The sequence below is a fragment of the Garra rufa genome, chromosome 3 (genome assembly GCF_049309525.1).
Source record: "Garra rufa chromosome 3, GarRuf1.0, whole genome shotgun sequence".
Classification (NCBI taxonomy): domain Eukaryota; kingdom Metazoa; phylum Chordata; class Actinopteri; order Cypriniformes; family Cyprinidae; genus Garra; species Garra rufa.
In genome coordinates, this window is record NC_133363.1 from 18,669,119 (window position 1) to 18,685,105 (window position 15,987).

The following is a 15,987-nucleotide window of genomic DNA, read 5'->3' on the forward strand; positions in this document are numbered from 1 at the left end:
GTCACTTGTCTTAGTTCATATCCCACAAAGATATGTTATAATCAATGAAGCTGTACTTTTTTTTTTGCAAAATGACTTTCTTATTTTCATGAGCAAAAACTGAGTGAATTCTGACCATTTAAAATGCCTCTGATTGGCTATTGTATTCAAGAAATCAACAGATATGTTTTTCTGCACTGATCAATGCTACAAAACATGTTGTAAATAGAAACTTTTGATACTGCTAAGAGCGCAATCACAAATACGCACTGGATAGTTGGCCAGATCTTCAAGTGAGGGTGCTTTTCCTTTCGTTTGAGAGTTCTGGCATCCTCAAGCACCCCTGTAGAACTGGATCCACATTACCATATATTATAATTTATAGGTTTATGGTGTTGTTTTGTCATGGTGATGAAGAGATATATCACCATTTAAAAGATTGGAGATGGTAAGATTATTGTTCTTGAAAGAGGTCTCTTGTGCTCACCAAGGCTGCATTTATTTGATCAAAATTTTGTTTAATGTCCTGAAATGACAAAGCTGAATTTTCAGCAGCCATAACTCCAGTTTTCAGTGTCACATGATCCTTCAGAAATCATTCTAATATGCAGATTTGGAGCTCAAGAAACATTTCTTGTTATTATGAAATGCTAAAAGCAGCTGAAAACAGCATTTGTTTGAAACTGAAATATTTCTATATTTTCTATAATCCTATGAATGCGGTCGATTAGGCTTGTAATGACCACTGAATATTCCTTTAAGGATATAAAGTCAAGGTAACATTGTTTACTTTGGCAAAATAAGATGATTAACAGACAGATATTAAAATGGTAATTAATATCAGTGTTTCCCCTATTTTAATCTTCCTTTTTATATTCAGTAAAAAATCATTTTAACACTTAATGACATTGACATTGAGTTTACTCTAACAAAAAAACTCAAGTTTGTTTTTCACTGCTAGTATATTTCATGAAAAACAAAAGAAGAATTTCTGGCAAACAACTCATTACTGTCCTTTTCATCCATTTCTCCAAACAAAACATATTTTAAAACAGAATTTATTAATTGATTCTGTGGTTTTGGAATGGAATTTTTTAAAATGATTTTTTTTCCCTTCTATAATAGTCCAGCATCCTTGTGCCAACATAATTGTCACAGAACACATTCCTGTACTGGATAATGGTGTTCACATGGTACAATAGATCCAGTGGTGTCATAAAATTACCACCCACTCACCTACACACTTACAAACACATACACACATACAGGCTCACACACAAAATATCAATTGTCAGTCAATGACCATTTAGGTTTTAAAAGTGTTCCAAATCATGCCAACATTGTTCAATTTGTACACTTTCCTTGCTGATAGCATCCTCTACATTCCACATTTGCTGTAATACCATTGTTGCTGTTATCAATTGATCTCCTCCGATCGATTGTGCATGAGTCGGCACGTCCACTTGCTGGCCTCGTCCCTGTAATGCACGTGGCCACAGGAAAATGAACCATTATATTTCCCCAAGGTCCACGTGAGTTAGCAATCACTGTTTCTGTGGGCCTGTTTGCATTTAGTCATGTGTTTGTTTGTTTTGTTCATATTGACTGCCCTTTAAAAAGGCATATAGTTTGTGGTTCCCCAAAATTCATTGACAAACCAGACTTTCAAATGTTTTTTTGGAGTCTTGACTTTTGTATCTGCTGTCTAAACCTTTGCTGCCTTTTCTTTTTTCTTTCTGGAAAGATCCATCAATGTTATATGAGATCTTCAACAACTTTCCTTCTGAAAAGCCAGTCTAAAATCATCCTATGACTTACCTAGCTTAACTGGTCTGTCAGCCTGGTCAAGCTGGTCTTCAGCTGGTTTTGCCGGTCGTCCATCTAGTGTCACAGGCTGCCCAGCTGACAAGTACCCCAAACCCCTCTAAAACTAGCAAACCAGATTACCATTACCAAACCAGAGAACAGCTAATACCGCCAAACCAGCTTATGTTGTGTTTTGTTTTGTTTTTATCCCTTATAGTTAAGCCCCTCTTATACAGAAACTTTACCACATTTTCAGCTCTCTCAGTTTCTCTTTGAATCCTTCTGCATCCATCTTTTGGTCCTAACAGCCTGTCTCTTCATTTATCTACTTGTGTTTCTCATCCGACTTCTCTTTCCCTACACCACACTCTCCTCAAGTTCTTCTCCCTTTTCTTTGTCCTTTTCTTTATCCTTCAGCCACTGGTTCTTTGAATTTGTTGTAACCTCCGCTTTCGGAGGGTTGGAATTTGAGTTGGTGGCGTTGTAGGCACGGATATATCCGCGTGCATGCTGCATGTGGAAATCTTCACTGCCGCTGCTGGTTGTTGAGGTGCTTGTTGCTGAAGTGCACTGGACAAGCATACCATGTAACGACTGGCTCCGTTTGGTCCAGATTACGCTAAATCTCTTGGCATAACTATAGCAGGCTGTTGTGGCGATTTCACCCATATCGAATGATGAGCTTCTCTTGTAGCGCAGGGCGCTGTGAGGAGGACTCTCGCGGGACAACACAGGGCTCTGATAGGCCAGTGAGGAATTCCACTGGCTCTCTGGTCCTCCCCTACGGACTACAATGCCCCCTCCTGTGCTGAACCGCCTGTCACGACTGTACGTAGGGGGTGGAGCCAAGCTTAAACTGGCCCGTTTACTTGTGTCCATATCGGTAGGACGCAGTTTGAGCGGTTTCGCTCCTAACTGGCGTGACGGACGTGGCAGTGTGGAGGGGGAATGATTACTGGGGGTATAATACAAAGCCATCTGCTCTTTCTCCATCGTGTATGGAGGAAGAGGTCTGACAGGAACCATCTCGACCTCTAATCCTGCCCTGAACTGTTCCAGACTCACCTTGGGCTTTGGGAGGGTTTTTGGTTTCACTTTGGAAGTTGGTTTGGGCGGTGAACCCAACCCTCCCTCTGCCACTTTCCGTTTTTGAACAAGCCTGTTGGGCAGCACCACCATCATCACGTTCCCATTTCCATTACTCTGAGAAAATACATCAGCTCCCTTGGCAGGAAGAAGCGGGGAGTCTGTTCCTGAGCAACCCACATCCTCGCCTATTTCATGATGATTGTCATGGTTACTGCACACACGGTGACGTACCATCAGTGCCACGGTAAACACCAACAGCGTTACCACAACAACTCCACCGACCAGAATTGTAAGAGTCCCGCCAAGGAAGTGGGCTTGAAGTGAACGGCAGTCTGGGTAATTGTCCTTGGTGCTAAACTGGGTGCAACCAAGGACCTTTGTGGCGGCCATGGAAGTGACTGTGTCATCAAAAATGGCTAGCACGCACAAATTGTAGTCTGAGCCAGAGACCAGGTTTTTCAGTAGAAAGCTGTCACTCGTGGGGGGCAGAATCCTGAAAGAAGAGGGGAGGGAGAGAGAAAGACAGAGTGGATGTTTAGTAACCTGAAACAATTATCTTTTCCCCATTCCATCACATCAAAACAAAACTCATGTTCTTTTATTCTCTTGTTCATAGCACAAAAACCTACACCAACTAATTTAATGGAAATGTACTGGGCTATTCTGGCACACCACCAGCCAAATGAAGGCCTTCCCAAACAATACCTCTAATATTGACATATAATTACAGGCACGGATCAAGACCTTGACACATTACAATACTGCTTCAGTCACATTATTAAAACCCCCTTATCCTCCCACACGCAGACGCTTTTTCTTCTGGATGAAAAGCATCAGCTAATGCCTGCTGTCCACTGGTCCTGATGGGTTTAATTATGTCTCATCTAAAAATGAAAAGACACCTTAAGTGATGCACATTGAATATTAACTGCAGACAAACACATGATACAGCAGTGGCCATTTTTACTTTATTTTTACTTAATTGTTCAGTTATGTCCCAGAGTGTTTTTTTTTTTGTCCAGTTTGTCCTTTTATTATATAATTTCTTTAGCAGTTGTTATTATTTGCTAAAAATAACGAAAATGCTTTAAATTATTATTTGAAAATCCCTTTTGACCTTTTTATGACTAAGCTATATATAGAAGTATTTAAAGTTGAAAAAAAAAAATCACACTTTAGCCTCAGATTTGTTCTTATTTTAACACAGGAGAATCTAACATTTGTTTTCCAATATAAATGCACAGGCATAATTTGTTTAATAAATCAATAAGGTTAAAAAAAGACTCTCTCCCACTCTTTCTGTTTCTGTCGAACACACACACATACACAAACACACTCTGTCTGCCTGAACTGCTCTGTCATTGGGGTCGGAATCTATTAAGCCCGGCTGTGCTGTAAATTATGAGTTACAGCTCAAGGTCATTCTGTCTGCCCTCTTATAGCTTTGTATTTCCAGACTCTGTGTAGCTCTGCATGCCCTTGTTGTGTTGTTTTCCAGGCACAGGAAGAGATATACTATTAAAATAAACATGAAACAATGTCTCAGTAGCTGTATCTAAGGCAGTATACTTGAGCTGACATATTTTAGAAGTTACTGACCATGCGCTAGTAGGTAAACATCCCTCGACCAGAACCTTAAGCTAAAACAGGCATTACCATGGAGAACACGTAGGTGAACTGGATATAGTATGTCTGTAGGTGGATTCCTTTTTTATCCAGATGAGTAGGTGCACTAAGTGTGAATGACAGAGCAGTAATGATAGCACTGGTGCATTAATTTGACATGTCAGTTGAATTTGTACTATTTTTGAAAAATGGATCCACAAATGTAAAACAAGAGGAAAAAGATACCATAACAACTAATTAGATGTCAAATGGAAAAGGATAAAGAAAGACAAGTATACTTGGCAGGAAAGTGACAGGTGTCTGTCTCTGGGTGACAAATCAGTCCTAACTGCATTGAAGCATTGAAGCTAGATCCACATATTGACAGGGCAGATCTGTATTGGCTCGTGTCCCGTACAAAGTGGATGTGAACTTCAGCAGCCTCAGTATGTTTAAGAGTGTCTGTATTATTTATATTTCCTTTTCTTTTTCTCCTATTTATTTATTTATTTATATATATTTTTTAACATAAATGCTGTAAAGCCTGATACTTTTCTCAAACTAAGATTTCAGTATGAAATAAAAAAAAAAATTCAATGAATTCCCACAAAATGAAATTATCAGAGCTATGCTATCCACATTAAAAAGTTTTTTTTTTTTTTTTTTTCGTCATAATTTATTCATCTTTATGCGGTCACAGACCTGTTTGACTTTCTTTTCTTTTTAGAATGCAGAAGGTGGATTTTTGAATAATAACTTAGCCACTCTGTTTCTTATTATTAAATAAAATAGGTGGGACTGTCAACCTCCAAAATGACAGACCATAAAACTATCATAAAATATATTTAAAAAATACTAAAATGTACACTACCATTCAAAAGTATTGTTAAGGAATTAATAATTTTATTCATCAAGGATGCATTAGATTGATCAAGTGAAAGTAAAATCAATGATACAAAATATTTATATTTAAAAAAAAATGCTTTTATTTAAAATTTTCTGACAAAAAGAGCATGAGAGACTTTGAAAAAATTTTGAACATCGAACGTCATTATTCAAACATTTGTGTTATTTTATGTTCTTTTATTCTGTTATTGTGACTACATCTTTTGCTCAGCGAGTCATTCCAACTGAATTTGTGAAAATGAATAATTTATTCACTAAAAATGTACAATTCGTTGACGAATCAGAACACTGCCAGTCCTAGACCTCTAAGCAAAACTAAGCCCTAAGCAAAACTTTAAGCAAAACCAACCCTATAATCTGTTTATTCAGAGCAGTTTCACTGTCACCAAACAACAGTGAGTTAAAAACAGTAAGTAATACAATAAAAAGGAAGAAAATTACAAACCGTATGGGACAAATACTATAGAAAAAAGGTGAAATGAAACAGTTTAGCCTGAAATAATATAGCCTACTTTACAGAAACTGAGTAAAGCAATCAAATGTAAAAATAAAACACTGCATTTTGTCTTTTTAAAGTTACTAAAGTTATTCATTGAAGAGCCGCGAATTACATTTGTTGTATGATTAACATTGAATGACAACGACAGCAGGTTTTTGTTTTGTTTGTTTGTTTCTGCAGTCACTTTGAAACCCAATTCAATGATCTTATATACTGACCAGTATTCACTTGTTTCAATTATTCAATTCAACTGTTTATGTTCACTTACAACATAACTGACTGCTTTTAAGTGAAAACTCTGCAATGCTGAAATTTTGACATATTTTTACCCGAAGTAGCCTACACTTGTCCATGTGAATCATACATGGCTACATCTCTCATGAAATCTAATGAATTCAAGCAGTGATAGAAGTGGATGTCAAGGTTTTCACTGATAAACTTTTTGTGGCATTACCTTGGCGGGAAAATGGCAGTGGCGGAGCCAGAGGGGTGTCCGGGGTGGCACTGGACACCCCTGACATCCGATTGGCCACCCCGGGTGCCACCCCAGAATTCTATTTGCTGCCAGCAGTAGCTGATGCTTATTGACATCTCATTTGTCTAAAGAAGTTTTAGAATTTTGCCGGCAACGCTGCATAAGCCATTTTCAAATCAAGCCAAAGACATGAACATGGTTTCAAGGTAAAACGAATAATAAAACATAATATTTGAAATTTGTTTTATAGTTTAATATAAGGTTTGTTTGCTGAGTAACGTTTATTATCGATTGTGTAAGTGAACGAGGCGCCGCCAACATCAGTTAACTTAATGAGATTAGAGAGATCAATTCGCACTTTGGACCGTTAACGCTTTACTTCATCTGTGCTAGTATTACATGCACGTACCATGTATGTACAGGGCTCGAAATTTCGACCGTTTTTGTCGCATATGCTCCCAAAATTTAATCTGCGTGACCTCAAATTATATTTGGGAGCATTTTGATGATAACTCAGCGGCAGAGTTGCACTCACACAGGGGCGTAATTTTCACTGGGGACACATTTTTCAAAATCCCGTTTGTGTCCACCCACTTTTGTTAAAGTAATCTCTTGTGTTGTAGAATGTATGCTCAGCACCGCCCAGTTTCGCTTGATCGTTAAAATGAGACCAAAAGTAAAACCCGCACGCGCATTCAAATACAATTTTAATACCCCACATTTAGAGAGCGACTCCTCAATGCGCGAAAATTAGGCTACATATCGAAGCTGTTATTAAATATTGTTATGTGGTGGGCTATAATAAGCTGTGTAGTTGTCTATAGCTCTGTATCATGCTTGAAAGATTCGGTCTCTATTTGAACTTTGAATATTGAAAGTGTAGCCTAATTTGATTATCACTGCATTTATTGTCTACACGAGTAATGGTGCGTTCACACCGGACGCGACTTGCGCGGAAAAAACGCGCTATTCGCGCGTAGTTGAACGCTTGAACATTTGAGTTTACTCGCGCCATTCGCGCGGTAAAATTCGCGTCATTCGCGCGAGACATTTTCTTCACAACAGACGCGAATTCACATCATGGGAGGGGCGTCTGCCAAAAAAAAAATAGGTGAATGAGCGTTTTTTAAAATTTACCAGAATTTACTTCAATTCAAAAATTTACTTCACTCACTTTCTTCCTAGCAAGATCCTTTTTATTCCTGTTTCTAGAAAAGTCCAAAGATGTATCGTACAGCTCCAAGTAACCACAGACAGCAACGGTGATTTTGTCCTCCATTGTTGTTTCGGATTTCTGCCACCGTCACTACTAGAGCAAGCTCCTGATTGGTTAACGCGGCGCGGATTTTCGCCAAAGTTCAGATTTTTGAACTCGCGCGTTCCGCGGCAATCGCTTGAAACGCTCAATGCTCCATTCGCGCCGCCTCATTCGCGCGTTTCGCACCGCAGGATGGCTATTCGCGTCTTTGCATTGACTTAACATATAAATCACTCACCGCTTGCCGCTTCATTCGCGTCCGGTGTGAACGCATCATAAGAAAGTGTGATGTTTATTTTTTGTTATTTATAATATATTTTGTAAAAATGCAGTGGTTGCCTCTAATTTAAATGACTGTACCTATAATAGAGAAAATAAACATCTTTTTCATGTACTCATATTTTCATTCATTCTTGTCCCTTGCTTAAGGCGTAAAATAAATATATAAGAAAGGCTTTCAGAATCAGCCCATTTGCTTGTAAAACATCTGCAATCAAAATGAAGAACCATGAAGAATCAATATCAGTGCATTACTAAAAAGGAAATTGGGTGCTCCTAAAATTTTTTATGGTCCTCCTAACTTGGGAGCACCAGTGCTATCAAGTAAAAAGTAAATTTTATGCCCTGTATGTAAGTTATTATATTTAATTAACAATGTTATTTCGACTTTGTACAATTTCTCTTGTTACACCAGTGAGCAATGCAACTTGCGAGAGAAGCTTCTCTGCGTTAAAACTTATTAAAACCCACCTTAGGACAACAATGTCTGATGACAGGTTAAGTCCCCTAGGGATTCTCTAGGTTGAGTCAAGGTGTTGAGTCAAGGAGGGCACGCTCCCTCAACATGGATGAATTCGTGAAACGTTTTGACAGTTCTCATCAGAACCGCAGAATTATGTTGTTTTAAACATACCTAGGATAAGTTTGTAAATGATGACTAAAACTGTGTTTTTGTTTTTCTTTTCAATTCCAAGTCTGTTTGATGTCTTCTATGTCTAATTGCAGTATTTTTGTTTGGTTGTTTTTTCTTTATGCTAATGTTTTTGTAAATGAACTCAGCATAGTTTTTGCAAATAAAACTTTAGAATTCCTTAATTTATTATTTCAACTTTATGAGTACAGTGCGTGTCCGTGTGGATATTTAGCTTAATAACTTAAGCTTTGTTTACTATAGATGAAGGAAAGTCATAGGGGTTTGGTACAACATGAGGGTGAGTAAATGATAGCATTTTTTGTGGCAAACCGTCACTTTAATTTTATAGCTCTATCTTACTGTACCATATCGCAACAATTTTCTCATTTTGTCTATTTGTCAAATTTTTTTGTTCTCTTCTGTTGATACATGAAATAGAAAATTATTGAGCACTCTATTAGGTCTCCTGAGCTATAGTAAAACAGACTTTGATCAATACAATTTTCTCTTGGATTGTCAGCACTCGTAACGTTTCAGAAGAGTGAGTTTGACCTTTTCTTCTAGTGCCTTTAATTTGTGTGTCTGAATTTGTGAGATGGAACTGCACACATTCAGATTTTGCCTTGTCATACATCAACACACACACTCATACACATCCATTCTGCAGTAAAAACTGACAAGGAAATGTTTTGTGAAACTGGTGACACAGAAACAGGCAATTATTAGAACACTCTAATAATAGAGAGAGAGAGAGGAGGGATGGAGCCTGAACGAAAGGGAAGGAGACAGAAAAGACTTTCATCTTTTGTCTCAACTAACTTAATCTTCATAAACAGACTGCTTTTATTCTTTAAACTCAACCCTGCCTTTTTCTTGTCACACTCTTTCCACCCATCCTCACCCAGTTAATGTCAGTCTTTTTCTCACTTGCTTCCCTCCACAGAGTCTACCTCTTTCTTTTTGCATATCCTCTGTGCATCCACTGAGACACCTTTTCTGCTGTTTCTTGTTCTTGAAAAAAGCTATACATCCAGACACCAAACCAAAGCCAAGATAAAAGCTTTCCCTTTACCTATAATCTCTCTCATTCTCGATTTTTCACTCTCCACTCCTCTTCCTGTTGTTGTGGTGGCCGTCAGCAAGATAGGTTGTGACATACTTATTGGCACTGCAGTTTAAGCTCATTTAAAGACTTCATTATTCTATCCCTTGAGCCCTCTGTCAAACTCTCTATCTCTATCTCTGTCCCACCCCTCTTCTTTATTTCCCATTCCCTCTCTGTGTATCTCTCTCTCCCTACCAGCCCCCCTGTCAGTTTCAATGTCTGTGGTGCCAGAAGCTTGTAATTCTCCCACACCACATACACACATTTGCTCCCTCTTGGCCCCCTAATGAAGGACAGACAGCAAGAGGGCGTATGTCACTTGCCATAGATAATGTCTCAGAGAAGTGCAAGATGTATTGAACATGCTCCGAAAATGTCTGACAACGACTAGGCTGAAGCTGCTACTAGAGCCACAGACACTGATAACATGAGAAAGCAGTAGGACTGCCTTTGCCTCAGGTTCAACATGGAGCTCATTATTATCACAATTCATGCTGACAAGAATCAGAGCATGGCATATTCATTATTGCAATGCTGTTAAATGTCATATTAAATGGGTTATATAAGCTGGCTCTGAATGCACATAAGTGGATTTCTGAACAATTAGCCTGCAATATGACAGTAGATCATATTTAAAAGCCTTTTGTTTGAGACCTATTGAAATTCCAGTCCATCACTTTAATGTCAGTTTCAGTAAAGTATTCATAAAATTCAGATTTAGTCAACATACGCTAGTCTGGTTAATTTCCAAAAATAAAAATAAAAATGGTTTACTAAACTTAGTGACACGACTTGTCTGTGGTGATTCTCAGTGACCCAATAGAGCACTTGACAGCACTGGCATGGTTTTTGCAGTTGTTGTAGTTGAAGTCTTAGAAGTCATGTTTGATCTTGAGATCTAACACTTGACATTTTCTGCTAATTTTCACTAACAAGATATGTGGAACTTCTTGCAAGTTACTTAATGAATTGTCTGCTAAAACATGTAAATTTATTCGTGAATTGATATATTTTGCTTTATTGGGGTTAATTAGTATCAGTTCATAATGAAAAAATAATGTTTTTGAACATCTGCCTAGGTTAGAGAATATTCAGAATTAAAAAAGGCTTCTGTTTAATCCATGAGTGTATGTTTTGAAATTGAACAATTTTTATTTTATTTTGTCTTGCTTTTCTAGTGTAAAACTAGAAATGGTTTAAACTGATGAAATGGTTTAAACTCTAAAACTGATGGGTTTGATCGATTTAAATTTTGCTTTCTTAAATTCCTAAATTCCAAACGTCTTGAATTCAAATCCACAAATTTAATTAGAATTTGAAAGTCATTCTAAATTAAATTTTGAATGATGCACTCATTTGCATAGAATCTATATTCCATTTGTTTCAGTTCTTTAATTGAAATAACTTCAGAGTTAGAAAGTCAGAGGTGTAAAGTATTTGAGCAAAATGTAATAAGTTACTGTACTGTACTTGAGTATCGTTTCGAATACTTTGTATGTTTCACTGAGTATGAAAGATATTAGCAACTTTTATTCTCTACTTCTTCACTAGATTTTTGTATCTGTAATCTTTAGGCTACTCCTCTACATTTGAAATGAGTATTGCAGTTACACATTACATTTAGCGGAACCAAGCTTTTTCTGCAGCAGTTTATTTCTGCTACAAAAGACATGATTCTGCCTACTACAGGGCAATTTGTTATACTGAAGAGACCTACATGTTCTCTGTGAATTGTCTTGGACTTTTATGTCACTTCCTCTCAGTTTGTAGGGGTGAGCGGGGCACAACCTAACACGGGGTTAATTGTAACACACGTGGTTCAAATATTTCCACACATGCTATCATAACCAAATTAACGGTATTTACTAGTTGCCATTGCAACACTAAGCAGAGAAAAAAGAGCGCCAAAATTCAAAAGCATTTTGAAGATATCGCTGAATATTTATTTTACCATAGTAAAGTACATTTCTGGCTGAAGTAAACTTTTCATTTCAGTTTTTAGTATTCATTTAAAATTAGACAAAACTGCTATTATTTTAATCTCCAATTTGTTATTTATCAGTTTATTAATGCTTGGCAAACCAGCAGAAGACACTAACCTGTTTTAAACTCCAGTCGCGCAGATGGGGAACGTTGTAACACTGTGTTACAATATGCCCTGCTGTTATTAAACTATGCTATTCTATGACATTAGCGAGGCAATTTACACTATTGACTTATAAGGATTTTGATAAGAAACCACAAGAAACAGGTGAATAAAGGCTGACAATCAATGTTTAATGTTCAGATGTTATTATTTCAAGAAATGTAAAGCATTTTGGCTTGTTGCATTGTTGCGATGTGTTCACTGGCAAACTACAAAATTAGAATATTTAAAAAAAAAAAAAAAACGTCATTACTTCATTTGAAAAAGTTAACACGTATTTTACTGACAAAATATTTTAGTTTGTTGTGTATATTTTTTTTTTCATTCGATCGGATAATATTTTAAGCTGTCATATGGTCGTGTTACAACGTGCCCCTCAGATGTTACAATGTACCCCACCTACGGGGCATGTTGTCACGTTTCACTTCCTTTCTTTTGAGGTAAATAACGAAAAACGTATACACTGTAAATATGAAACAGAGCGATATATTTGTACTAGACAAGAGTGAAAATAATGTGGATAAAAATTGTACTCTGAACCCCAAGTGGATTTACATAAACCGCGAAATTCAAAAAGTGTTAGGTTGTGCCCCGCTCTCCCCTAGTCTGTTTGTTTATTGGTTGTCCTTGATTACTTTTCCAATATGTGTATTGTTATGTTATTAACCTTGTTACCCCATGTGTATATATATATACACGTTTCTTGAGTTGCTTAGGAATTATCAAATGTAAATGTTGTCTGTTCATCATCATGCTGTTTTTTGTTCCCTTTGAATTTTGCCTTATTGTTTGTTCTAGTTTTTCTGTTAAATATCTGCACATAGATCCTTGCCTCTGCCTGTTTTCCCCAGCTTCTCCACAATATTTATTTTTTTTCACTGGCATGTCTCTTTGACTAGTGCTTCATTAAGCCTTGTATTTATTATAAGTAAAATACTTAAGTACTGTTAAAATCAGATACTCTAAGACTTGGAAAATACTCTTGGAATTGGCTACTTGTAGTGGAGTAATTTTTAATGTAAGTTATCTGTACTTTGACTTAAATATGTTTTCAGGTATTCTTTACAACTCTGTTGAAAGTGATTTGATATTATGGTTTCCATGTTTGTACTCTTACTCACCTGTAAATAAGTGTCTCATCAGCAGTGCAGTTATACTGTATTTGATACATCCACACCAGGCTGGCTCCCATCATTCGACCCTTATCCCATCGCACTTGTGCTGAGGTGGAGGTCACTCCTTGTATTCCCACCATCTGCTCCTCAACCCCTTCGCTGACCACATCCTCACCCTCTGCCTGACCCTCCTCCTGGGGGTCACTGTTAGTGTCCAGACCAGGGCTTTGCCCATTGGAAGTCTTCCCCCTGGTAATGTCCGATGATCCTGGGTCACGAGCTAACAATACCGTTCCATTACCACGATGAGGGAGGGGGATAACCTTCAGGTCAACAAGTGAGGTGGCCTCACCTGCAGCATTGATAGCAATGCAAGTGTATGTACCATCATCACGAGCAACAGTCACATGTAGCTCAAGAGTGCCATTCCTGAAAGATGTGGTGCGACTGGAATTGCCAATAATACGATCATCTGGTGAGACCCAGTGCACCACTGGCTCTGGATCACCAATAGCACGACATTTGAGCGTTGCCCTTTGACCCTCCAAAACCCAGAGTTTGTGTGTATGCCTGGTAATAAGCGGAGGCTCACAGGCAAATTCCTCCTCAGGGATAGACCAAAAGTAACGTCCCGCTAAATGAAGGGGTGTAGCACAGGTCTCCATATCATCACTGCGGATCAGCCTCCTCAACCAAAGAAGTTCACAGTTGCAGTGTAATGGGTTACCCCCAAAATTCAAGTTGATTATGGCATTGTAGGGTGTAGGGCTGATGACCCCTGTCTGGGAGCGAGCAAACAATGGATCGGGTGGTAAAGTCTGTAGACGATTTGAGGTCATGTCCAATCGGGCTAGTTTGTAGAGCTCACTAAACGACCCCTCAGCAATTTGGTCAATGAGATTGTGATCTAGATTTAAAGTGTGCAGACTGGCCATACTCTGAATGGCATCCCAGGGAGCCTTGCGCAGATTGTTGTAGGACAAGTCCAAGTCCTCTAGAGTGAGTAAAAAGTCATCAAAGGCCTCGGAGGAGATATTGATGAGTTGATTGTTGTTGAGAATGAGATGCTGCAGGTTTATCATGCCTACTAGGTCTCGTGGGCCCAGCTCTGAGATTCGGTTGCCATCTAAGTGCAACGAACGAAGACTTTCCAGGTCTGCAAATGTCAGTGGCCGGATATGATTGATGGTATTCCTGGATAGTGTCAAATCCACCAGTCCCGTCATATTGGCAAAGTCAACTCCTCCCACTTCTCGAATGAAGTTATCAGCAAGGCGAAGCTCAACAGTTCGGCGGTCGATGTTTGGCGGGACAAAAAGAAGACCTTTGTCGGCACAAAGCGTGCTTAGAGATTCTGAGAGATTCCTGCAGACGCAATGGAAGGGGCACGCTGAGACTACACCCCACGTCTCGCCGGCTACAGCTCCTGGAATCTGACTGAAAAGAGCGGGCAGCAAGCAGGCACAAGTGACCAGTGCCAGCCAGTGCAGTAATTGCACTATTACTGTTGGTGAGGATGTGTCTGGAGAGTATCTGCTGGTGAACTTTGGCCAGAGCGGAAGAGAGGGCTGACGAAATTCTTCAGGGGGTTTGAGGATATTTTGTTTCAGATGGATGGATGGATGAGAGGGGAATGAGGGGGAGTGTGTATTCCTATGAGGATGGCATAAAATGTGGGACGGATGTGGTTTTCTGAATGGCTGAAGGGGTGGGGAGTCTTGCATGGTAGATAGGGGTGTGATCCACAGACCTAGAAAAAGCAGAAAGAGAAAGACATCAGTCATCATGTTTTAAGTGTCAACTCTGTAGTGCTGATATGTGTGGTTTCTTTTTGAGCTCTGAGTGATCTCATGCAGTTGCTCTCCACAGGAATTTCTATGCTTGGGCAACTTGTGCATAACTGCATGTAAACTACAGCATAAACCAATGCCATAACCACACTCTCAAACACTATTTGTGGAAACTGCACCATCCACAAGTCTCTAAAAAGCATGGAAAGGCCATATAACAATTAAGTTTTAGTGCTTTTTTTGGAACTGGTAGCTTGAAAGCTTAAAGAAGAGCTGTTTGCTTTACTTCAAGAGAAGTAAGAGCCACAAAACACTGGTCATTTCATTGAAACTCAGCCCTGTTTTATTCTTGATGTGGAAGCTAAACAGTAAAGATGAGGTTAACTATAGTACAACATCTATACGCATATGTTCAGAATGTAAACATTGTCGATTTGTGCAGTGGACATGCTTGAAAAGATGAACTGATGCATAAACATGCAGGGAGAGAGAAGGACAAAAAGAACGAAAGAATCATCACAACACATAAAAATGCTAATTATAGGTTTGAGACTGAAAAATCTATAATATCTGTAATTTGATCTCTTGCGCCAGTTTGTCCCTTGCACTGAGTTGTCATCGTAAAATATGGGTTTCAGCCCAGAGATGAAGCTAAAGAGGTATTAAGTTCTTTGAGACTGTACATCACACTTTTGTCCTGCATTAGCGCATTCAGCAAATGCTCTCTAAATGTGTCACTTAACACTAAGTGCATGTAATCATGCAGGTACAGACCAAGGAAAACAGCGATCAGAATCAGCATGAAATGTTCCATCTCTGCATGATAGAGAGAGAATGTGGACCACAGCGCAGATGAGATGACTTACAAATCAAATATTCAGTCTTCTTCATGGCCAGTGTTGGGAAATAGCCTACTAAAAATAGTGACACTACTAACTCAAATACATTTTTCATTTGTGTGGCAATTAAAATAATGTAGTTTTTGCAACAAGTTACAAGGTGCAACTTAATGCCACATACAATAGCTGGTTTTATTGTATTTTGTAAGCAACTTTACTGCCAAACAAGGAGACATCCTAAACTGTTCCTTCTCTCTAAAACTGATTTATTGTAGTGAGATGGTTTGTCCTGTTTCTCATATGTATCATTGAAAATTTTGATTAATTCTAGTGAATTGTTTTAAATAGTTATCTCTCTCTCATACAGGGGTTGGACAAAATGATGTGAACACCTTTTATAATAGGGGTTAATATAATGTGTCTAGGTTACAGTGAAAAACAAGTGCTGTGATTATCTTGTCT

At 38.4% G+C, this 15,987-nt stretch overlaps 2 protein-coding genes across 3 annotated transcripts in view; one reads left to right on the forward strand and one right to left on the reverse strand.

Moving 5' to 3' along the window:
* The window catches only part of pcxb (pyruvate carboxylase b), a 315,031-nt gene that overhangs the window by 202,465 nt on the left and 96,579 nt on the right, over window positions 1-15,987 (forward strand). The window lies entirely within an intron of this gene.
* Window positions 239-15,987, reverse strand: part of LOC141330980 (leucine-rich repeat and fibronectin type-III domain-containing protein 4) — a 33,661-nt gene continuing 17,912 nt past the window's right edge. Inside the window, exons 3-4 of one of the 2 annotated variants that reach the window (XM_073835797.1) lie at window positions 12,903-14,646; window positions 239-3,367 (exon numbers count right to left, since the gene is read on the reverse strand). In XM_073835797.1, coding sequence (XP_073691898.1) covers window positions 2,143-3,367; window positions 12,903-14,620 — 2,943 coding nt within the window. In that variant the 5' untranslated portion in view covers window positions 14,621-14,646 and the 3' untranslated portion in view covers window positions 239-2,142. The remainder of the gene's footprint in view (window positions 3,368-12,902; window positions 14,647-15,987) is intronic. The other variant, XM_073835796.1, reaches the window with a different exon arrangement.